The 24,638-nt window shown below is 42.1% G+C and overlaps 1 protein-coding gene across 1 annotated transcript in view; it reads left to right on the top strand.

Moving 5' to 3' along the window:
- Window positions 1-24,638, top strand: part of LOC138299488 (sialic acid synthase-like) — a 278,224-nt gene that overhangs the window by 185,208 nt on the left and 68,378 nt on the right. The window contains exon 5 of the mRNA XM_069237763.1: window positions 20,976-21,242. Coding sequence (XP_069093864.1) covers window positions 20,976-21,242 — 267 coding nt within the window. The remainder of the gene's footprint in view (window positions 1-20,975; window positions 21,243-24,638) is intronic.

Below are 24,638 nucleotides of genomic sequence, written 5' to 3'. Positions count from 1 at the left end.
TTTTCCAATACTGGCAATAGATATAAACACTGCAACAGCGGTGCTCGTATTTTTTTTTTATATGTCCTTGTAGGTATACTTTTATGTACATCATGTATTCGTTACGTATTCCATTTCAGTGTATCTTGCTGGTTCCTGATAGGGAGCGGGGCAGGAACTTTGCTTCATTCAATGGCCTGTCAGCATAATAATATGCAGTCGCTCTTTTTTCAATATAGAATGATTTGCTGTGTGGTTTATTGCTCAATTTTTGAAATACTTGATCCTTCTTTTTTTTAGTGCTTATCTCATTTTGGCATAGCAAATATAAATAACATTGGTCGTATTTTTCGAGTTTTTGGGCCGTTTTAGTTAACTCTCTTGTCATGCGTTATGCGTCACATGAAGAAAGATATCAAGCACTACATTATTATAAGAGTGAACAAATATTCACTGAGCTAGACTCACGTGCCAGAATGAATTACTCTTGTTCAGCATGAGGTTCCAAGCGCCCTCTAATGAACATCGTAAAATAAGTTTCTACAGTTTGTAAGCACAAGGGGTAATACTACTGAACAAGATTAATTGTTTTTCATGAACTTTGAATTATAATATATAATGTAATATGCGTTTGGCACAAATATGTTAAAGATGTTAAAATGCTGTCACAATGACGTATAGTCCGTGATAAACTGGAAATTATAAACTATGAACTGTATAATATGGATGGAAAATAAACTGTAAAATAGAAATTATAGATGGTTTTGTGCGCTTTCATGTAATAGTTACGTTTGGATGTTTTCAGGCTGAGGGCCTAATTTAGAAGTCGGAATAAACTGAACAAAATAAACTGTTTTGTGCATGTTTTTACACTTCATTCTATTGCTTGTTGAGGGAAAACTGGTCTATTATTCTTGTTTTTGCCCTTCGTTTTACAGCTAGCTTTCAATAAGCTGATGATAAACATGGCGCACAACAGACACAATTCCAAAAAGGGAGAGAGAGGGCCCCCGTAACCGATACACCCATGGGGACAGGGCACCCACTATATCACAGTAATTAAAAGAAATAACCCCCTGGTGGAATTATCATTCTATTCACCACTCACTTCTCTTCTCATATATTCATTCACTCAAATGATCAGTCTTGATAAAGGAATATCAAAATGTCATATTTAATAAATAATCCCATACACAATAAAAAACATAGTGGAATACATGAGGTGATTCGCCTTGGGGAAATAGAGGAGTAAGAAATGCCCTCTGGATAAGGACACAATTTGGTGACTATCATTGAAATTTGATATTAGTATAATCCACTATGAATGTAGATATGGAATGAATATGGATAGGGAGAATATAAAATTCTTCTAAAGAAGGTGGTAAAAAGGACTGTAAAAAAACACCGAAACGCGTCAACGCAAGTTGACTTGCTGGACTCATGGAACTGGCCAAGAATAGATGAGATATCGGTTGCATGAATCAATTGGCCACTGTATATCTAATTTGGGAAGCAAAAAGGCAAAAGACCAGGGAGGGTGTTTTGTGTGTGGTCTCCCAATTGCGTTAGGCCAGAGATTGTACAGAGGTCCCCTTTGGGGCCTGTTGGCTTATTTATGATTGTCTGTTTTTAATGTTTTTTATTGTGTATGGGATTATTTATTAAATATGAAATTTTGATATTGCTTTATTAAGATTGATCCATTTGAGTGAATGAATGTATTAGAAGAGAATTGAGTGGTGGATAGAATGATAATTCCCCCGGGGGTTATTTCTTTTAATTATAGCACAACAGACACAATGACAGACAAACAATCACATACACCTCCTCCTTCTCCCGGTGTTCATGTTTTTGTCTCTCTCCCTCCCTCCGTTCTGCCTAACACTCACCAACCTCCCTCCCTTCATATTGTCTCCAGGCCCACTTCCTCTGTGTCTCTTCCTGCAATATACAACAAGCATTTGCAATGCAATGGGTCTCGCATTTGTTTGACTTAGAGCTATTAGCGTTGTAAAGTCCTAACCAGACTTTTCTTGCCACAGAAATTGAAAATGAAAAGTAATACAGTTTTACATAAGTGAGCCGATTTAAAGCACCACTCTATGAGCATAAGCGTGAAGGAGCACACTAAAGGAACAGAAGTTCACTAGCCAACAAAAGTATCAGTAGTTAAACAATTATGTAACAGGGTCGATTTCATGCAAAATGCTTGACTACTGACCAGCGAGATCGCACTGCGTAGGAAATAAAAAGAAAAAGTAGTCCAGAAGCCATGCGGAAAGCATGGAGCCTAGTATGTTTTCAGTAGTTTACCGGTGCTGTCGAGGAGGTCTAAACACCGGAAAAGGCATGATGTACATTCCAAGGATAAATTCCTCAGACTTCACAGTGCAGTACTATGCAAGAAACTTATATATAGATATTGATATAGATATAGATATATTTATGTATATATATATGGATATATTTATGTGTATATATATATATATATATATATATATATATATATATATATATATATATATATATATAGTTTGCCACTAGGTAGTTATAGTTAGGACCTAGTTTCTATACAAAAAGTGTTTTTTTACTTGCCTATAGCTTTGGTGCCATTTGACGATCGTCACAAAACATTAAAAAAACATTTGCCAGTCACGTTAGCTGCTGTCTGGAAAGTCTTGGGGTGATCCATCCAGGGGGGCTGAGCAGAATGGTGGGGGGGGTCCCAAAACACTTTTTCCCTATTCATTTTTCCATAGGGATTTTGAAAAGTGATAGTGCCAAAACTGCTGGACGGAATTATACCAAATTTGGCAGAAAGGTAGGTCCACGTCGAGAAAGCAACCTTATTTTCTTTTGTTGTAAATCGGTTCAGTAGTTTTAGAGAAATTAAAGAAAATTCAAATTTGTATATATAGGGATGCAAAGGATTCGCGACCTCTCCCAATATCGTACTGAGATCTGATTGGCTGACAACACTTCAACAAGGAAGCCGTTGAAGTGTTGTCAGCAATTTAGGGACCAGGGTAAGAACACCATGACCCCTTAGCTCTGTTGCTGGTGGACTCCCGAAGGGACCCTCCCAGGGCTAAAAAACATTTAAAAATTATACTGCATATTTGCAACGGGGTCGTGAATCCACTGTAAAAATAAAAAAGAAAAAAACAAGCGTGGGCTCCCGCGTTTGTCTTTAGATAGGCCCCCAGGTGGGCCAGGTCCTGGGGGCACTTTTTTCTTTAAAACAGGGGGGCTCTTGGCCCCCCACAGCCCTGGGGACCACCACCTCCCTGGGGTAAATTGTAAAATAGGAGCGGGGCTGCTGGCCCCCGTGCCTAGGTGACCACCACCTCCTCGGGCTATACCGAAATATGAGCAGGGGGCCACATGGCCCCTCATCCCAGGGACCCACACCCCCAGGGGCATTTGAGATATTGGGTGCAGGGGGTGCCGCTCGGGCCTCCCATGCAGCCCGGGAACCACCACCCCCATGGCATGTAACAAAGTGAGTGTGGGCGGTGTTCGGGAGCCCCCACAGCCCCGGGGATCACCACCTCCCTGGTCTATAATAAAAATGCTTACAGGGGGTCAGTTTCGGACCCCCTTCAGCCCCGGGGATCACCACCTCCCTGGTGCTATAATTGTTGGAGCGTGACCACGTGGCCCTCCTCAAGGAGCCACTGATGACCCCTCGGGCCGCTACCCACCAAGGCGGGCTCCTGCTATGTCCTGGGACATAGCTGTTTGCCCACCCCCAAGACATAGCTGTTTGCTGTGACTGGACTGCAGCTTTGCAGCCAAGCCACAGCAAACACTTCGGTTTTTGACAGTGGGACCTGTCAAACAGATCCCACTATCTAAAACCGAAGCTTTTATCTCTGTCCTCTGCATGCAGGTATGCGTACAGGGGACAGAGAGAAAGGTTTACTCCAACAAGCAGGCAGCTGCTGTTGAAAGAAGCTGCCTGATTGCTGGATCAATGGGACTTCAGGGGAGGCCTTGAGGCTTCCCCTGCGGTCCCAGATAGCCCATAAGGGCAAATTATAATTAAAAATGTGTTTTAAAAAGTCTCCAAGGACCGTGAAAGAGGACTTGAGGCTCACTCCCCCCATGGTCCCTGATAGCCTGTAAAGGCAAAATACAAAAAAAATAAAAAAAAGTCAAGGGACCGCGGGGGAGGCCTTGAGGCTTACCCCGCAGTCCCAGATAGCCTGTAAAGGGCTTCTTATAAAATTAAATTAAAAAAATACAGGGCCCACGGAGGAACCTTTGCAGGCGTCCCAGTGATCCCAGATGACCCATAAAGGGCTTAAAACAATTTTTTTTTAAAGAAATTGAATAGCTCATTGTGAAGATCTGTGACATTCCCATTGAGCGTTCAGGGTTTGAGCCCTGCCAGACTTGTTTCCCTTTTTCTTTTTTTTAAACTAAAAATGTTTAAGAATCATACTGAAATGTGATCTTACTCTTTTTAAATATCAAATAAATTTTATTTTTCAAATTGTTCAGCAATATCTCATTCTAAGTATTTCATACATCGAAACCTAAAAAACGTATCTCTCCCTCTCACTTTTTCTCTCTGTCTTTCAATCTCTTTCTCCCACTCACACACCCACTTAGAAACATTTGCGCCCACTCACAAACCAACTCACACGCACACACTGACAGACCTTCTCATAGCCTCTTGCCCCCACTCACAGCCCCAGTCAGACCCCCACACACCCACTCACAGACCCACTCAGACAGTTATGCACCGAGTCACAGACCCACTCAAACTCTCACACACCTACTGACAGCCTCATGCACCCACTCACAGACCTGCGCACACACTGACATACCCACTAAAACACTGAGGAATGCACTCTCACACCCAGACAGACACTCTTGCAGCCACTCTCACCCCCAGATTAACCCTCTCACAGCTATTCTGACACCCAGATATGCCGCAGCCATCTTCAGATGTGCAAGGCCATAGGGCTGTGCACAGCATGGGGTTGGGTGGTTAGGGGGTGTTAGCTGCAGGATCTGGCTGCAGGCCAGTTCTTGGGGGGCAACCTCCACTGTGCACGAGTGAAGGCTGTGCATTGCGCAAGGTTGGGTGCTTATAGGGGGTTAGCCTCAGGGCCTCAGGCAAAACGCCATGCACAGCAGTGGTTGGATTAATGTATTGTAATGAAAATTACTATATGTTAAAAAAAACATAGAACTTAACTGAAAAAAACAAAGGTTACAGGGAGGTTATAGTTTGGAAATAGAACTTAAATAAATAGAAATTTACCTAAAAAACTAAGTTTACAGGGATGTTATAGCTAGGCTCACATTTTAAACGTACAAAACCATAGAAATTCACCACTTATAGTTAGTGTTACCTCAAGTAACTATAACTCGTGCCCTAAGGTAACTATAACTCACGCCCTCGTCATGTACTGCTAATGACCCCACAAATTATGGCACTCATGACATCTTTGATAACATCATCGATAATATCCATGTAAAATTTGCAGTAAACTTTTTGACATAAAAACTGTGCATGGCAAGGAACCCCACCAAGGCTTAAAAGCATTTTTTTTAAAGTGGAGGAAAAATCCGCAACCCTGGGGACTGCAAACTTCCCGGGGTGCAGATAGCTGTGAATGCGGGGAGGCCCCGGGGAACACCACCTCCACCGGGGTCAATGTAATATGGTATGCAGGGGGGCTGTGTGGCCCCCTCAGCCCCAGGGACCAACAAATCACCAGGGCCAAAGTAATATGGTATGTAGGGGGGCCCAACCTCAGGGACCAGCACCTCCCCAATGCTGAAATGAAATAATGAAGGGGGTCAGTTTCGGACCCCCGGCCCAGGGGATCACCACTTCCCTGGGACAATACTTGTTGGAGGGAGCCGCGGGGTCCCCCTTGTGGAGCCACAGATGGCCCTGCAGACCACCACCACTTGTGCTGGCTCCTGATATGTCCTGGGGTGCCCATCCCTGGGACATAGCTGTGTGCTCTCACTTGGTGGGAGCTTTGACAGCTTCTACCAAGTCAAAGCAAACACTACACTTTCTGCAAGTGAGAGCTGTCAAACAGCTCTCACTTTAAGACAGTGAATTTTTCATCTGTTTCCCTTGCTCCTGCAAGCAGGGAACTGCTGCTTAAAGCTAGAGCTAGTGGGAGCAGTGCTGGCTCCTGGAGGATGCGAGAAGCTGGCAAGGACCGCGGGCCTTGAGACTCCCCTGCGGTCCTGTCCCTCTCTCTCTCTCTTCCAACCCTTAATGGGATTGAAGAGAGAGAGAAAAAAATTGTCATTGCAATGGTATCTCCATGCAATGACTTCAAAGAGTCAGACAAGAAGATGTTTGTAAAGAATGTTAAAGTTACCTTTGGATGCATGTAGCAAAGTACTCTCTTTTTGGCATGTTACCCCCAAATTCTGCCTGATGTCAGTGTGTTTTTGACTGTGTCACTGGGATCCTGCTAGTCAGGACGCCAGTGCTTATGGTTTATGGCCTGCAGGTCAGTGTGTTTCACTGTTTTCTAAATTGTCACTGGAGTCCTGCTAATCAGGACCCCAGTGCTCATGCTCTCTCTGTTTCCAAATTTGCCCTTACAAACTGGTAACTCAGTATTTCACTCCAAATTGTCATACTGGTCCCCCCTTATAAGTCCCTAGTATATGGTATCTAGGTACCAAGGGAATTGGGGTTCCAGGGAATCCCTACGAGGTGCAGCATTTCTTTTCCCACCCATAGGAAGCCCATGCAAAGGCTTCTACAGGACTGCAGCCATTTTCACTGCACCAGGTCACTTATAAGTCACCTATATATAAGGTCTCCCAACCCTGAAGACTGGGTGCAAATTACCTGTGTGTGAGGGCTCCCCTGCACTAGCAGAGGTGCCCCCACGTCATCCAGGCCCATTTTCACGGACTTCGTGAGTGCGGGGACATCATTTTACGCTTGCACTGGACATAGGTCAATACCTATGTAAAGCTTCACAATGGTAACCCCGAATATGGCCATGCAAGGTGTCTATCAACTGGGAATTGTACCCCAATACTGATTCCAGTATTGGTTGCACAATCCCATGCCCTCTGGGGGTTTCGCAATGGACCCCCAGTACTGCCATACCAACCTTCTGAGGTTTTCCAGGCAGCCTCAGCTTCTGCCACCTCACAGACAGGTTTCTGCCCTCCTGGTGCGTGAGAAGCTCAAGCACAGGAAGGCAGAACAAAGGATTTCCTTTGGAAGAGGGGTGTTACACCCTCTCCCTTTGGAAATAGGTGTTAGAGGTTTGGGAGGGGTAGCCTCCCAGAGCCTCTGGAAATGCTTTGAAGGGCACAAATGGTGCCCTCCTTCCATAATCCAGTCCAACCAGTTCAGGGACCCTCTGTCCCTGCTCTGGTGCGAAAGTAGACAAAAGAAAAGGGAGTGACCACTCCCCTGTCCATCACCACCCCAGGGGTGGTTCCCAGAGCTCCTCCGGAGTGTCCCTAGGTTTTGCCATCTTGTATTGCAAGGTGGTGGGGAAATCTAGGAGCATCTGAGTGGCCAGTGCCAGCAGGTGACGTCAGAGACCCCTCCTGATAGGTGCTTACCTGGTTAGGTGACCAATCCCCCGTTCAGGGCTATTTAGGGTCTCTCCACTGGGTATTTCTTCAGATTCTGATTGCAAGACTCCAGCAGGAATCCTCTGCATCCTTTACTTCATCTTCTACTGACAGAACAGATGCTGACCGCTCCAGGAACTCTACAAAATTGCAACAAAGAAGCAAAGACGACTTCTGCAACATTGTAACTTCAGCTCCTGCCAGCAACTGCAACAGTTTCCAGTTTGTGCATCCTCCGAGGACTGCCTGTCTTCAGCCTGCACCAGAAGAATCAAAGGAATCTCCTGTGGAGTGATGAAGTCACTTCCCTGCTTCAGCAGGCACCTTTCTGCAGCAACGACTGGTCGCTTAGGTCACCTATCCAGGTGTCAAGTATGGATCCAGCAACACGGGTGGTGGACTAAAGTGACTCTGACAGTTCCAACGTCCAGCTGTCCAACTTTGGTGGAGGTAAGAGCTTGCATCCCCAAGCAAGAGAGTACCCCATGCACAGCCTAATTTGCATTTGCCAAGGCTTGTGTGCAACCTTCCAAGAATTTCTTCATGCACAGCACAGCTTAGGCCCCCAGCACTCCATCCTGTGACGCATAGCTTCCTGAGTGGTTTTCCGGCGGCGTGGGATCCCTTTGTGTCGTGCTGCGTGTGCCTCCATTTGCACCTTCTTTGTCCCCATGCTGTGGGACTCCTGTGCACGCTGCCTGGTCTTCTGAGAGCTCTCTGAGTTGCTGAGAGCCCCCTCTGTCTCCTCTTCTTGAATAGAGGCCACCAGGTCCCAGGCAGCGCCATTTTCTGCTAACCACAAACTTTGCGTGTGCCAAGGCTTGTTGGCGGAATCCAGTGACGCAAACCAGACGGCATTCAAACATCTGGCGTGGGACATCTTCGGAACCAACCAGGAACCCACATCTTTCTTCTTTGGTGCAATACTGACTTTGTCTTCTCACCGGTGGTTCTTCTTTTGCACTTTCATCCGGGTTAGCAGGGGCTCCTGTTCTCCCTGGACTCTTCAGTGCTTCTTGGACTTGGTCCCCTTCTTCCACAGATGTTCAGGTCCAGGAATCCATCGTTGGTGTCTTGCAGTCTCTTCTTGTTCTTGCAAAATCTTCTATCACATCTTCTTGTGTGTTTCAGGAAACTTACTGTGATTTACTCCTGTTTTCCTGGGCTCTGGGGTGGGGTCTGTTACTTACCTTTGGTGTTTTCTTACACTTCAAGCACCCCTCTACACACTACACTCGCCTTGGTGGGAAACTGACTTTCGCAAGCCACTATTTTAGTATATGGTTTGTGTTCCCCTCGGCCCATTGCGAACAATTGTGAATTTCACTATTTGTACTGGTTTTTGACTGTGTACATACCTGTTTTTTGTTACTAGTGTATGTATTGTGTATATTACTTACCTCCTAAGGGATTATAGTATTTAAGGTATTTTTGGCATTGTGTCGCTAAAATAAAGTACATTTATTTTTGTAACACTGAGTATTGTCTTTCATGTGAATGAGTACTGTGTGATTACAGTGGTATTGCAAGAGCTTTGCATGTCTTCTAGTTCAGCCTTGGCTGCTCTGCCTACAGCTACCTTTAGACATCCTGGCTTCTAGACACTGACTACATTTCACTAATAAGGGATAACTGGACCTGGTATAAGGTGTAAGTACCTTTGTTACCCACTTCAAACCAGGCCAACCTCCTACAAAGTAGAGCAGAATAGAGTCACTTCTGGCCTATTGGTCAAGGTCTTGTGCTGTCACTCAGTAGGCTGATGGTTCAAATCCTAGTATCCCGTGAAAGGTTCAAGCCTAGGTTAGTTTAGTCATTTCCTGTTTTAGTTTGTTTTCAACTATAAATATTTAAGTTACATACTGAAAGGCGATCTCACTCTTTTTAATTGTCAGAAATATTTTTCTTTTCAATTTGTCCAGAAAAAAATGTCATTCTAAGTATATTGTTCATCAAAGGCTAAATCGCTCTCTCTCTCAATCTCTCACTTTCTCTCTCTCTCTCTCTCTGTCTCCCAGGGTTGGGTGGTTAGGTGAGCTTGGCCACAGGGATTGGTGCCATCTGGACCAAGAAGTAACTTTCTGACAAATTTGGTGTAAATCAGTCTTGTGGTTCAGCTGCTATTCCTTATTCAAAATCCCTATGGAAATTAAGATGGAGAAACCACATTTTGGAACCCTGCCTTTTTGTCGGGCCCCGCTTGTTAGATCACCCCCAAAATTTCCAGACAACAACTGACTTAAGCGTCAAATATATATATATATATATATATATATATATATATATATATATATATATATGTATATATATATATATATATATATACACACATATACATATAAGTGTGTGTGTGTGTGCATATATATATATAAAATAAGATGTAATATTTTATGTGTAGATGTATATATATTTTTATATATGTATCCTAATGTCAGTCGCCAAAAGGTAGTTATAGTTAGGACCATGTTTCCAAAGTTAAAGCATTTTTCGATTCTTCCCGAAATTTTCCCCCAAAATGTGCTGGTTATTCGTGTTGCGCATGGAAATTTTTCGGATGATTTGTCAAGCAGGGGCTGAGGAAAATGGGGGACCCAAAAAAGTGCTTTTCCCATGTTAATTCCCATAGGAGTTTTGGACATGACTACAGCCCGAACCGCTGAACCTAATTACACCAAATTTGACAGAAAGTTAGCTGTTGTTCCGCATTGGTATTTATTTTTATATTAAAGGGAAAATAAATTTGTATGTCTAGGGCCAAGGATTGGTCATGACAAATTTGCAATGATCTCAGTATATTCGCAAATGCACGCACCACCAGGAATGCTGTGATTGGCTGGCCAGGACCTGAGCAGAAAGGTGTGGCTGCCATATTATGAAACACGGTTCCTGGGGCTGATACATAAAATAAAAAGTGGTACAAGGGGTCAGGATGGAGGTATCCTGACCCCAGCAGTGTGATATGGGATGTTTGAGGGTCAAACTATGAATTTAAAATATTTTTTCCCCCACATGCGTTATTTGCAAATACGTTGTGATGCTCAGTGGAGCCCTCTGTGTAATGTTGCGATGAATTCTTGAATAATGTCGAAAAAATTACATTCACAAACTAATTCATATACTAATTTGTTCACTCATAGATGCACTTAGAGACTCATGTGCCCACTCACAGACCCACTCAGACACCCACTCATAGACCCACCTATACCCTCACACAGCCTCTCACAGACACACTCAGACCCTCATGCACCCACTCAGACACTGAAGCACCTAGTCACAGACTCCTTGAGACACTCATGCACCCACTCACATACCCACTCATATACGCATGCACCCAAACAGACCCACCCAGACAATGATGAACCCACTCAAACACTCATGCACCCACTCACAGATCCACTCACTCATGCACCCACTCTCAAACCCACTCAGACACTGAGACACCCACCCACAGACCCGCTCAGTGACTCATTTACCCACCCACAGACCCACTCACACACCCACTCACAGACCTGCACAGAGACTCACGTACCCACTCACAGACCCACTCAGACACTCAAAGACCAACTTAATCAAATAATCAATCAAATACATTTCTTAAGTGCACTACTCACCCGGTAGGGTCTCAAGGTGCTGGGGGGGTGGGTGGGTTACTGATCAACAAGCCATGTTTTGAGGTGCTTTCTAAAGGTTATGAGGTCCTGGGTTTTGCATAGGTTGGTGGGGATGGAGTTCCAGGTTTTGGTGGCGAGTTGGGAGAAGGATGTGCTGCCGGAGGTGGTGCGTTGGATGCGGGGGACTGTAGCGAGGGCGAGGTCGGTTGAGCGGAGCTGTCGAGTTGGTTTGTGGAAGTTGATTTGTTCGTTGAGGTAGGCCGGTCCAGTGTCGTGGAGGGCTTTGTGAGCGTGAGCAAGGATTTTGAAAACTATCCTTTTGTTGATCGGCAGCCAGTGTAGGGATCTGAGGTGGGCAGATATGTGTTCGTGGCGTGGGAGGTTTAGGATGAGACGCGCAGCTGTGCTCTGGATTCGCTGGAGTTTTCTCTGAAGCTTGGCTGTGGTCCCTGCATAAAGGGCGTTGCCGTAGTCCAGTCTGCTGCTTATGAGGGCATGGGTGACTGTTCTTCTTGTTTCTAACTCACCAATTCAGACACACACACTTACAGACCCACTCAGACACTCACACCCACCCACTCACAGACCCATTCAGACCCTCACACACCCACTCACAGACCCACTCATGCACCCAGTCACAGACTCACTCAGACACTCCTGCACCCACTCACAGACCCACTTAGACACTCATGCTCCCATTCACAGACCCTCTCCGACACTGACACACCTGCTCACAGATTTACTCAGAGACTCATGCACCCACTCACAGACCCACTCAGACACTAACTCGCCCACTCAGAGACCCATGCAGCCACTGACAGACCAAGTGAGGTACTCATGAACACACCCACAGACCCACTCAGAGACTTATGCATGCAGGGTTGGCTGGTTATAGGGGTTTGACTGCAGGGCCTGGATACAGGCAATGCCCTGCGGCCAACCCCGCTGAACACAGCCAAAGGCTGTGCATGGTGTGGTGTTGGGTAGTTATAGCAGGTTGGCCCAAAGTCTTGACTGCAGGCCAGGCGGCCAATCCTCACTGCTCATGACCGAAGGCCATGCACGGGGGTGGTTGCGTTAACGTATAGTAATTAACGTATAGTAATTAAGATTAGTTCACATGAAAAAAACATAGAAATTCACTGAAAAAAACAAAGGTTACCGGAACGTTCTAGTTAGATTTGAATTTACTCGCTCAAAACCAAATAAATTCAGCAGTTATAGTTATGGTTAGCTCAAGTAACTATAACTCAGGTAAACTAAGCAATTTCCAAAAAGGCTGAGGCATATATTGTCACACTTATCTAATATAGGCCTCTGTTATTAGATACCTGGTGCACAGAACCGGAAGACCAGCCTCTTTCACCTTCCTTATGGGACAAAGTGCACCATGTACGCATGAATGTAAAAAATCGGTTCCAGAACCACTTTTATGTGTATTCATAGCTGTAATATTTATGAAAGGTTAATTCATAAGTAAACCATCATAAATAAGGCCATGTGAAGAGATTCTCAATCCATTACTTTCATTATGTTAAAAGATATTCTTTATTCAAATTCTTCTTCTCTTTCCATTAATTCTTTACATTGCATTTTTTCTCCCTGTAGCCAACGAGTTTCGTCCTTTCCCAGGACTTCTTCAAGGCTACAACACATAATGCATACACATTTCAAACATAATCCCCCCTTTTTTGTTAAATCATGAAAGAATTTTGTTCAAACAATACCACAACCCATGATGTATCAACTCTTGAACAAGTCTCAATTCCTCATCATATGCCATAAGGCAAATATGAAACTCCTTTTCAATATAGCCTTCGTATATCTTGTGCAAATATCCAGAGGATCTGTATCAGCATTCCTACAGGTTTGTGATTTAATACAGCCTATCAACCATTCACTTAGATAGTCAATTGCTTATTCTGTGTACCATCAAACAGTAAATGCCCATAATACCCTATGTATATCTCACTGTAATGCACTCATTATTTGTCATTATGGAATTGGTAGAATCCAAAAGGTCAGAAATTAAAAAATTCAATGAAATAGTTTTTACAAACCAAACACTTGTGTACAGGTGAAAAAAATCATAAAAAATTGTTATTTTAGAAAATACCTCCTTCTTCATAGGGGATGCACAACTTCAGCTTATTGAAACACCCCATCTATACAACATTTTGCTCAGAATACACAGTATTTATAGTGCCCGATATGAACGTTTTCAGCACTAATGAAAACATGTGCATGCTGCGTGTGGTGCATTGTTCAGCTATCTCCAATTCGTGTGAGGTATTGTCAAAAATAGTTCTGTCCTCTCGAATTCATGGAGACTTGATCTTCCCATCTATATGCGCGGGTCAATAGCGGCCATTGTATAATCCTGAGATGTGAAACACAATGTTTGTAGGAATCAGAAAGTTACCCAACAAAAAGTAAAACAAACTGTCTTTCTAGGAATCAGAAAAGTGCCCAATTAGATGTAAAATACAATATCTTTAGTAATTAGAAATTTACCCAAATGAGTAGCATCCACAGTACCGAAAATGCCTCAAATGTTAACGCTCTCTAATTACTATTGCGTACCTGCCATGTATTGTGTGTCATTCCTCAGTCTCCATGCATGTAATGAAATCAATTTTGTCTTCAAGACGCTGTAAGTCACCGGGTCAACCATGGTTCAGCATAGACCTGTTTTGACCATGGTGCGCCACATATTAAATATAGCACACATGGTGGCGTTAGAAGGGCGCTAAGGGGTGCAAGAAAAGTGATGCTGTGCTAGGTGCAGTGTCACTTTTCATAAATATGCCCCAAAGCATTTTTGAGAAATCAGAAAAGGAGCCTTTCCCAATTAAAGTATGCACAAAAACCAACATCAGTTAGACGCTACTAGAATCTCTTTAGAAAATGTTTAGGAAAAAGGAAAAAAGGAGCCTCTCCCAAGTTAAGTGTGCACAAAACTCAGCAAAATTAGGGGGACCCTACCAGACTTTCTTTAATGATTACCACTAATGAATAATACCCAATTACAAAAACATTTTGGAAAAATCTGAGAGGGTGCCTCTCCAGATTAAAGTATGCAGACAAACCAACAAGATTCATTGTATACTTAAGAGTGTACTGAATCACAGCTGATTACGCACTCACTACAGGAAGCCTACATATACTCTATACATTGCATTACACAGGGCCCAAACATCAATCCCCGAAATTTTCAAGATTTTCACCTCTAAATGTTTTCATTAATCCCACTCTACTATTGTGTTTATTGTCTTAACGTATTGCTTAACAGTGCCCCACAAGCCAACAGCATTCTGGACCTGGGGGCACAAATTGCCCCAACTCCACCCAGCAGCAGCATTCATCCAATCTGGCAAAGAGTGGTTCCACGCTTCCACTGCTCTTTTAAAAGCTGCCACCCTGTCATACATGGGCTTGGACATATTCTGCCACCTCAGTCGGAGGGGTCCACAGGGATGACCTAGGATGAGTAATATCCTCAGGATCAAACGGGAGGATTTTAGGAGGTTGGGGGTCAACCTGAGTATGATGAGATTTCTTCTGGCGCTTGCGAGGGGCATCCTCCTCCTCGTGAATTGGTTCCTGAGAGGAGGAAGAAAAATCAGAATCCCCTTGAGTACCGGTTTTGGGATGAGTAGGTGCAATATAGTTGTGTTCTTTAGCAAGGGATCAAACCAATTTTTTAAAATCCGCTTCATGAAGATTAATATCAGTCTTAGACTCAGAGGAATCCTGAAGGACAAAAGGTTCCCCTCTGTGAGGCATTGAGGCAGGAAGCCAGCCCTGTTGTTCAGCAAAACCAAACAGGTGCTGTTTAATTGGCTGAATCGCCTTGTTCAAGGCAATATTTACAGTGTGGCGAACCCCAGCATCCAATGCATAGACTAAGTCCTATTCAAATGACCCAACAGAGTCGTTGTAGTAGTAACCTTCCCCAAAGTCTTCCTCATATTCAGCCATTATTGGTGAGGAATTACAAAAGTCCAGGTATCAGTAATCCTTCCAAAGGAAAAGGGAGGAACTACTAAAACAATCCCCCAGGGCAGGCAACAAATTTCAACCAGAAGGGGGCTGGCTGATATTAAAGACAAATAGAATGTGGAGGGAGATCTGCCCACAAGAAGAAAGGCAAAGCCTTGTAAAAATTATTGCAACCCTGAAATTAGTGCTAACGGGTATAAACGGGGAGCTGCTGGGGTCATACGATACACGCATCTTAACGTGTTCTGCAGCACTAGAATCGATAGAGGACATGAAGCCGGTATAGCATGAGTAAGCGCGATGTCCCAAAGCAATGGAGATAGAAAGAGGACAGTGCGACTACCCCTAGGGCTGCCTTGCTCCCCAGCTCCTCAACATGAATGCACAAGACAGAGAGCGCTTCAGAGGGAGGATGGAACGCCCCAGAATCGCGAGCACAAAGTGTGTAAAACTGGTTAACATTACTAAATAAACCAGTAATCACCAGGCCAACCAAAGAACACCCACTTCTCAGTGTGAAGGCCTGTGACCGTGACCAGGAAGCCACAGAGGATTCTAATGATTGCACCATGAGGCTCCACCTGAAGAGGAGATGCGGCATGTTATATGCGGGTAAAGTCAGAGTCGATCACATCAAAGTAGCCATTAGCAAACATGGATACATTTAACCAGTACAAAATAGAGAAATAGCACTTACCTGGCTGCGGAGCAGCAAAAAAAGAGGAAGTCTTGTGTTGCTCACAGGTTATATAGGGCTAGGCTCTATGGTTGGTCATGTGATACTAGTATATTCATGGAATATGTAATGTTTTTCTAACTTTCTACTGATTGGCTGCTGTGAATATTAAAGCATAGAGAGAAGCATAATCTGAGGCTCTGTTCCTGACATAGAATTGGGGCCTTGTTATGCGATACGTTAAGATAATATACACACTAGCAGGATGCGCTTTATGAAGAAATTTAGAGGTTAAAAACTTGAACATTTCTGGGATTTATGTTTGAGCCTGGTATAATGCGGTACATATGATATATGCAGGCCTTCTTGTTGCAAATGCATAATCAGGGGTGAATCACTAGTGATAACCATGAAAGACACTTTTTAGTGTACAATGGATCTTGTTGATTCTTGTGGATACTTTAATCGGGAGAGGCACCCTTTTGGATTTCTCTGAAACGTTTTTGTAATTGGATTTGATTCATTAATGGTAATCATTAAAGAAATTCTGGTAGGGTCCACCTAATGTTGCTGATTTTGGTGCACACTTAAATTGGGAGAGGCTCATTTTCTCCTTTTACCTAAACATTTTCTAAAGAGATTCTGGTAGCGTCCGACTGACTTTTGTTGATTTTTGTGCATACTTTAATTGGGAGAGGCTCCTTTTCTGATTTCTCAAAAAGTCTTTGTCTTTAGGCACCACACAATGGTCAAAACGGGTCTATGCTGACACATGGTTGGCCTGGTGAATTACAGCACCTAGAAGGCGAAATTAATTTCATTACATACATGGACATTATAGAATGATACAAAATACACAGCAGGTATGCAATAATTAGAAGAGAGCATTAACACTTGGGGCATTTTTGGTACTGTGGATGTTGCCCATTTGGGGACTTTTCTAATTTCTAAAGATCCTGCTTTTTACATCTATTTGGGCACTTTTCTGATTCCTAGAAAGAGAGTTTGTTTTACTTTTAGTTGGGTAGATTTCTGATTCCTACAACACTGTGTGTCACATCTCAGGGCAGATCGGTTCTCCATAAATTGGAGAGGACAGAACTATTTTTGATAATACCTCACACGAATTGGAGATAGCTGAACAACACACCACACGTAGCAGGTACATATTTTCATTAGTGCTGAAAACGTTCACGTAGGGCACTATAAATACTGTGTATTCTGAGCAAAACGTTGTAAAGATGGTGTGTTTGAGTAAGCTGGGGTTGTGCATCCCCTATGAAGAGGGGAACAATTTCTAGTAAACAACAAGATGTCATATTATGAAATAATCTGAGCAAAATGTTGTATAGAAGGTGTGCTTGAATAAGCTGGAGTTGTGCATGCCCTATAAAGAGATGGATGTTTTCTAGTAAATAATATTTTATATGTGTTTTCACCTCCACACAAGTGTTTGGTTTGTAAAAACTATTTCAATTACATTTTTTAATTTCTGACCTTGTGGATTCGACCAATTGCCATAATGACAAATACTGAGTGCATTGCAGTGAGATACACGTAGGTTATTATGGGCCATTTACTCTTTAAAGGTACACAGAATAAGGAATTGACTGAGTGAATGGTTGATGGGATGTATTAAATCAAGAAATTGTAGGCACGCTGATCCAGAACCTTAGGATATTTGCACAAGATGTATGAAGGATATATGGAAAAGAGTTTCAGTTTTGCTTTAAGCATATGATGAGGACTTGAGACTTGTTTAAGGGTAGAGACATCGTGGATTACTGTATTTTGTGAAGATAATTCTTTCATGATTTTTTTTTTAAAAAGGGGGGATTATGTTTTAAATGTGTATGTATTATGTTTTGTAGCCCTGAAGAAGTCCTGGGAAAGGACGTAACACACTGGCTATGGGGAGAGTAAATGCAATGTGAAGACTGTATGGAAAGAGAAGAAGTATTTGAATAAAAAATATCTTTTTACATAATGAAAGTATTGAACTGAGAATCTTTTCATAAGGCCTAATTTATGATGGTTTACTTATGGATGAACTTTTCATAAATATTAAACATTTGAATACAAATAAAAGTTGTGCTGGAACAAAGTTTTTACATTCTCGTGCACTAAGGCAACTATAACTCGATCCCTCGCCATGCCCTGTTAATAACCACACATATTACATTTCTCATGACATATTTTATAACATCTATACGGTAAAATTATTTAGCAGAAAACTGTGCATGTCTGGGGCATCAGTTACATTTACATGAGCTAACCATAACTATAAGTGATAAATGTTTATGTTTTTTTGCAATTGCAAGTAAATTCAAATGCTAAATATAATGTCCCTGTAACCTTTGTTTTTTTACACAAAAGAAATTTATGTATGTGCATATATATCTTCAATTCCTGTTAAACTGAAAGGTTCAGAACTACCAACCATAAGACTGTGAGTCAACCCTTAATGCGAAGAATTTTTCAACTAAAGTCGAAGAAAGCACAGAGACTATTGAACAATTTCATTTAGTAAGAGAGAAGCTAGTCCTGTGAAAGTTTAAGGTGGGTGAAGCCATAATCCAAAACCCGTAGAGTTAATTACAGAAAAATTTTGAAGGAACTATGAGGCTTGGGAGTGTTAATGAGAAGTGATGCGCTAACTGAAATGAGTGATGTGTTTGTATATATTAATACTCACTGTGCAATCTTTTCCTTAGGTGCTTGCCAAATATAGAATGCACACATAGTGTGGGTGCAAAAGAAAAGACATCTCTGGGCAGCAACCCAGTCTTCAGAGGCAGCCTCCCTTTCAATCCCTATCCTCTCCCCCCCACCCCGAGTTAGCATTACATAGGAGTGAAGTATTTCTTGTAAGCAAGTTTGGTGGGCATTCAGAAATACTTGTCGGCTCCTGTGGAACTACTGGTACCAGATTAGTCCAGGGACTTAACAGAAGACTTGACACCAGTAATCTGACTGTGCAGGCTTAACCTGTTTAATGTAAAAAACATGTCCCCACAGTGACAAGACCCTAAAAGATATTTGCATTTGAGCAGGGTAAGTTGTTACGTAGGAATGCTTCAGGAGTTAATATTAAAATTAAATAAAGTTATTTCCAAGTAGGAATCCAAAAAAGTTAATTCTTAGATTTTATAAAATATTTATTTTAAGTCCAATTCATTGGTAAAGCTGGATTTGCACTATATATTTTACAAATGTACTTTTGAAAAGTCACCTTTTGTGTGCCCAAGGCCTCTAGAAGCCCATTTGTAGGAGCTTCCAACTGTCACCCAGGAGCTGAATAGCTTCTTGATGAGATGTAAGCTTGCTCCCAGAGTTTTGAGAAAAGCCTTGGTTATAGGCGAATGCCCTGTTCCTTTGACAGAATTATCATCTGGGCAGTGCCCAGGCAATTAATTATCTACAAAGATGCCTAATCTGTCATACATATATGAAACTCACATCTAGGTCTGCCACTTCTTTTTCCCTTCTAGCCAGCCAGGCACCAATTCCAATGGGAGAGGAGCTGGCATCAGAACTGGGTTTGAGTGACCACAGAGTTACTAATTTCCATGACCACCACTCTAGGGTGGGCACAGGAGCTCTGCAAAAGGGAAGAATAGTTCTGTCATCTTGGTTTTAGGTAGAGAGGAGCACTCTGGGATTGTAGGCAGTAGAGAACACAGGAATTGCCACAAAAGTGGGTAGGCCTACTCTGGGAACGTTTTCCCCATTGGTTAGTGAGAGGCCCAGAGTCATACCCCACTTGGCTAGTGCCAAGCATAAATGTGTCACCCCAGGGCACCATCTTCAGATGACTACTGGACCTGTGGATGCCAGAAAGAGTACTGCACCTGCTGTTGAAACTTGTGAGGAGAACCTTAGAGGCTCGACGTGCTCTCACTTGTACCCAGGACAAAGAGGTAGACTCCAAAGGTGAGTTGTATGACCTCCTGTTAAGTTACAGGGACACAGCAGCTACAAGAAGCCCATGTTCCTGGACAAGTCTAGTTGACCAGTCTCCACTGGATGTGTTGTAGACCCTGCCAGTGGCTTCCCTTGAAATTAGTTCTGACCCCTCAAGCACTGTTTGTGAGGTCCTAGAACCCTTGGCTGGTGTCAGAATGTACTCCTCCTGCCTAACCCTAAAAGCTGGTACTTAGAAACTTATTGCTAAAATTCTGTCTGGAGAACTGTTGTGAGGCCATATCTGGATTATAATCAGAGTCATCCATGAACTTTTCATTGTTTTTTGCTGAGGTCAGTCTGCTGGACAGTCTGCCAGCCAATCCGCTGAGAGTGAATTGTCAGTCGGCCTAGCTCCAGCTACTCAAATTCTGCGAGCCCGATGCACAGCAATGTCGATTCCTCTTCAGCTACAGCTTTCAGCCTTGCCCAGCTAAGGAAATCTGACTTCCAGAAAAGAGGCTAAACCTGAAGGTAGAATTCTTCATTGGGCCAACCTCGGAGCAGCATCTGATTAACATTATTGACTTCCTAGATGCGAACTGAAGACATTTCTCCCTCAGAGCTTTTCCTGCCTTTGTCAATGGTTTCACCAAGACCTCATCTTTTGTCAAGCCATTGTTAACTAGCCCATCTTCCAATTCAGCCTTGCCCCAATGAGGACTATCAGACCAAAGCTCCATTGTAGTCAGTCCTAATCCCTACCCTAGTCCCAACCTACTGAAACCAGTTGCCTGCGGTTGGCATTTTGTGCTTTTTGGCGCCATATTTATTTAAAACTTTAAAAATGTATGTCTCTGGTTTCCCATGTTGGATTTTTGTTGTTTTGGTGTAATTTGGTACAATAAAATATCTCATATTTAAAAAAAATTGGAGTGGGATTTTTATTTTCTTGTGTTTTCAACTTTTTAACTGCTTAGTATTTCTAAATGCTTTACACATTTTCTCAAGGGGAAAACTCAAGTTTATAATAGAGATTGTAGGGAGTTTAGCATAAGCATACAGTAAAAATATATAAACAACAAAGAGAGGTTGTAAACTCAGGTTTACATTACTAAAATCTTTCCTGGACCTAACAAGAATAATGACATTATTACTTGTGTCGGACTACAATTCACCTCAACTAATAACACATTTTCTCACATTTTTATTTTAAGGTATTTCAGGAGGAGTTTCCTGACATCCCGATTGGATACTCTGGCCATGAAGGTGGCATTGCCATTTCTATTGCAGCAGTAGCGTTGGGGGCCAAGGTAGTGGAACGACATGTAACTTTGGACAAAACCTGGAGAGGAAGTGACCACTTGGCGTCGCTGGAGCCAAGTGAGTTGGCTGAGCTTGTTCAATCAATTCGCACTGTGGAGATGGCCATGGGTTCTCCGATTAAACAGTTTTTGCTGTGTGAGAAAGGATGCCATGAAAAGGTATTTTTTTCATTTGTCCTTAACAATTCAAACTTTTAACTTTTTCCTTAATACTTAAAATGTGAAAATAGAGTAAAATATGTCAACATATTACCTTATCATATACATTCAAATATGAAATGTGTAGAAAGCATTTTTAATTGCTACAAAATCTGTCTGTTATTCTTGTTTAGCATTTTCCTTGTTATTGCATGTTATTTCCAAGTAAGTGCTCTGTGAGAAATCTGTTGAGATGTTAGCATATGCATTGCACCATATAGTCTTCAATTCATTTTATTTAAGCTTGTATATCCACAATCAAGGTCAGTTTATAGCCAATATATGAATTGCAGCAAGCAAAGTTTTTGTTTAGAGTGAGACGTGAGACCATAATTTTTTTTTTAAGTAGTCTTTGCTTTCAACACTGCCTGTAAATAACTCCTGGTTTAAAGGGTCAACTGTGCTTCATAAATACACATGAACCCAAATTTTAACAAGCATTGGCATAGCCAAAAACCATGATGTTGACTACCAGCCTTTTGACTTTGTCAAAGGTTGTTTCATCTTGTCATATCTTTGGTAAAACTTTATTTTTGAAGAGCTTTTGGACCCTTGCAATGGCTAAAAAAGAAAAATATTTTTTGACCTTACAAAATACACTTTGCCATAATATTTCCTGGTAGTGATGGGATCTACTTGGTGTGAATGTGCTCTTGGTGAAAGAGCAGAAGGCAATCAGTCACAGTGAAATTAGCTAATAGCTGTAGTAGGCTGACCCATTACCCCGTGCTATCTGCTGTAGAGGATGGAACAAAAATGTGAATGACACAATGAGAACACAGAGAATGAAGATGTCTGGCTGAAAGCCTTGTAGGTAAGCATTTTTTAAATAGTTTCAGTAAAAGCAAAAGGTCTTAGCTAACTTCAGCCCTAAAATAGGCCTCTAGTTTTGACCTTTTGCAATATAACCATGTTAGAGCCGGCCATAAACAATAACACTGCAATATTGTTTATTTCAAGGGCAAATAAATAATGCCCAGAATGTGGTGATAAAGAAGTGCCAAATTGGATAAATGATCAAGTGGTACAGAATAAATCCTTTGACAGACAAAGAAAAAAATAAGCTAATTAAAGAGCATTTAAAGGTTTCAGAATAAACTTTATGCTATAAAGCTATAAAGGAAAGCAACAGTGCAGGCAACAAAGTATTATCAACTTGTATTGCATGCAGCCTTATGACTGTCCAATGGACAGCAATATTTAAATTATTTTACTGTGGATATTTAGAAAGCACGTTCATAGAGTCAGATGTAACATTATACTGGTAATAAAAAATGGACACAATAGCGACCAGTCTTTTTGTGACTAATATTGAATTTTGCAAAGCAAACTATGTTCTAATAAGACAGTTCACAAAATTCTGAATTGGAGTGGGTAGCAGTCCAACTTACCTAATTATTATTCAAAAGGTAGCTCGCAAATTGCTACTCACTCAGATTGGTGGCAATCATAGGGATGCTGGCCTCCATTGACCAGTAGACCACCATGTCCATTGTTCCTTTTTGATTAAAAATTTTTATATTTGAAAGCATCCCAATTTCCTTAAAGGAAAAGGAATTGCTTTAAAAAAATATCTTTTTTCATATGTTTCTTTGAGAGTTGGCAGTACTTCCCCTGAAACTTTTTCAATAATTCACAGAAGGGAAAGGATCCATTTGTAAATAAACAACTACCCAGTCTTGGGAGCAGGTTCCTTTATAGTTGTTTGTAAACGTGATTCTGGCTGCAAATTAGTGATAAATCTGTTAGCAATTTGGTATTTGGAAGGGACGTGGACAATATGTCCCTTCCAAAAACCTAATCAGTATTCAGTCACAACCAAATTTAGGAGTTGGTAAAACTTCACTAACTCCTAAAATTAAATTGCTACATAACAAAAAGCATTTTTTGCAATTGCAAACTCCAGAATGGAGTGTTTGCAACTCCAAAAAGGTTTCATTCATCTGGCCCGCATTCCAAAAGGGCTATACAAGGCTACAGAATATTCAGCCACTATGTCAATATACAGAGACACGCTGGCATATTTACAACATGAACTGAAGTTAAGAATTCACAAGAGAATAAATGGACACCATCCAAGCCACTTATCTTGCCTGCATGGATAATTCACCTTATGATGGTCTAGAGTTTCCCCTCCCCAGGGGTTACTAGCACCAAAGGTATCAGTGACCCCGGGGATAGGGAAATCCCAGCCTATTTTCCCGGCCACTTGTAATTAGGGCCAATATGATCAATGTATCTGTGTTTCTGTCTAATTGTTGCTATAATAGAAGCATGGGTAGTGCAGAGATTTCAGGGCATCATATAAGTTTAGGAACACAAGAGCAAAAAGATTTAGTCATAGACAAATGCCCCTTGCCCTCATCATGCTAACCCATAATGCACTCTCTGGCTTGAGACAGTGCCTTGTGTGACATCTGCCACCCTATCATACAATTCAAGCACCTCTCATGATGCATGCTGCAAAGAGAAGATCCTTTTTATGATAGAGCCTACCCTGGTACCGCTATACTATTAGTGCTTAATTTGAGCTGGTGGTTGCCGGTGTGGGCCACTGGTACTTATTTTTCCCCATCGGATACTGACTGCGACCAAGAGAGAGAAAAACACACAAATCTAAAAGATGGCGGAAGAAACAGAAAAACTTACAAAGGGAGAAAGCCCTGCTTGAGTGAGACACAGGGGCAAGGAGTGTCTGTCAGTAGATTGAAAAGGTATTTCAAAACTACCAGCCTTGGTATTCAGGCACTGACATTTAATTGCACCACCCAGGGGCTTCTTAGCAGAGCTTCGAGCACTGGCACTTATTCTCTTACAAATTAAGCACTGCATATTACATGTGTGTCACCACAGAAAATGTGTTATATCTGAAACCTGATACATAACTACAACATTACCATATTTTGACACTGCCTTAGAGAAAGCTACTGTTAAGATGAGCAGGGATTGACTTGACTGCAGAGAAGGGATTGATTTTGGCACTACACACAATTAATTGAATGTGAAACTATCTAAATAGTGCCAGTGTGAGTAATTGGGTTGCTTTTGAGGGGGGTGAAACAAGGAATTGCAATCCTTCTTAGGGTGAGGCAAAAACAAACCCCAAATTAACTTGCATTCAACCGTCTGGTAGCTTGGCACTGAGCAGTCAGGCTCAACTTAGAGGCAATGTGTAAAGTGTTTATGCAGCACTTCAAACAGTAATTACATGAAAACACAACACAAGAAAATCACACAGCAAATTAGAAAAATAGTGTAAAATGTAATAAGTAAATCAAGACCAAAATGACAAAATCCAATCAGTGGAACCGGATATATGCAATTTTAAAGACTTAAGTGAAAATAGCACCAAAAAGC

The sequence above is a fragment of the Pleurodeles waltl genome, chromosome 1_2 (genome assembly GCF_031143425.1).
Source record: "Pleurodeles waltl isolate 20211129_DDA chromosome 1_2, aPleWal1.hap1.20221129, whole genome shotgun sequence".
Lineage (NCBI taxonomy): Eukaryota > Metazoa > Chordata > Amphibia > Caudata > Salamandridae > Pleurodeles > Pleurodeles waltl.
The sequence above is the reverse complement of the archived record's forward strand: the minus strand, read 5'-3'. Positions and strand labels throughout refer to the sequence as shown.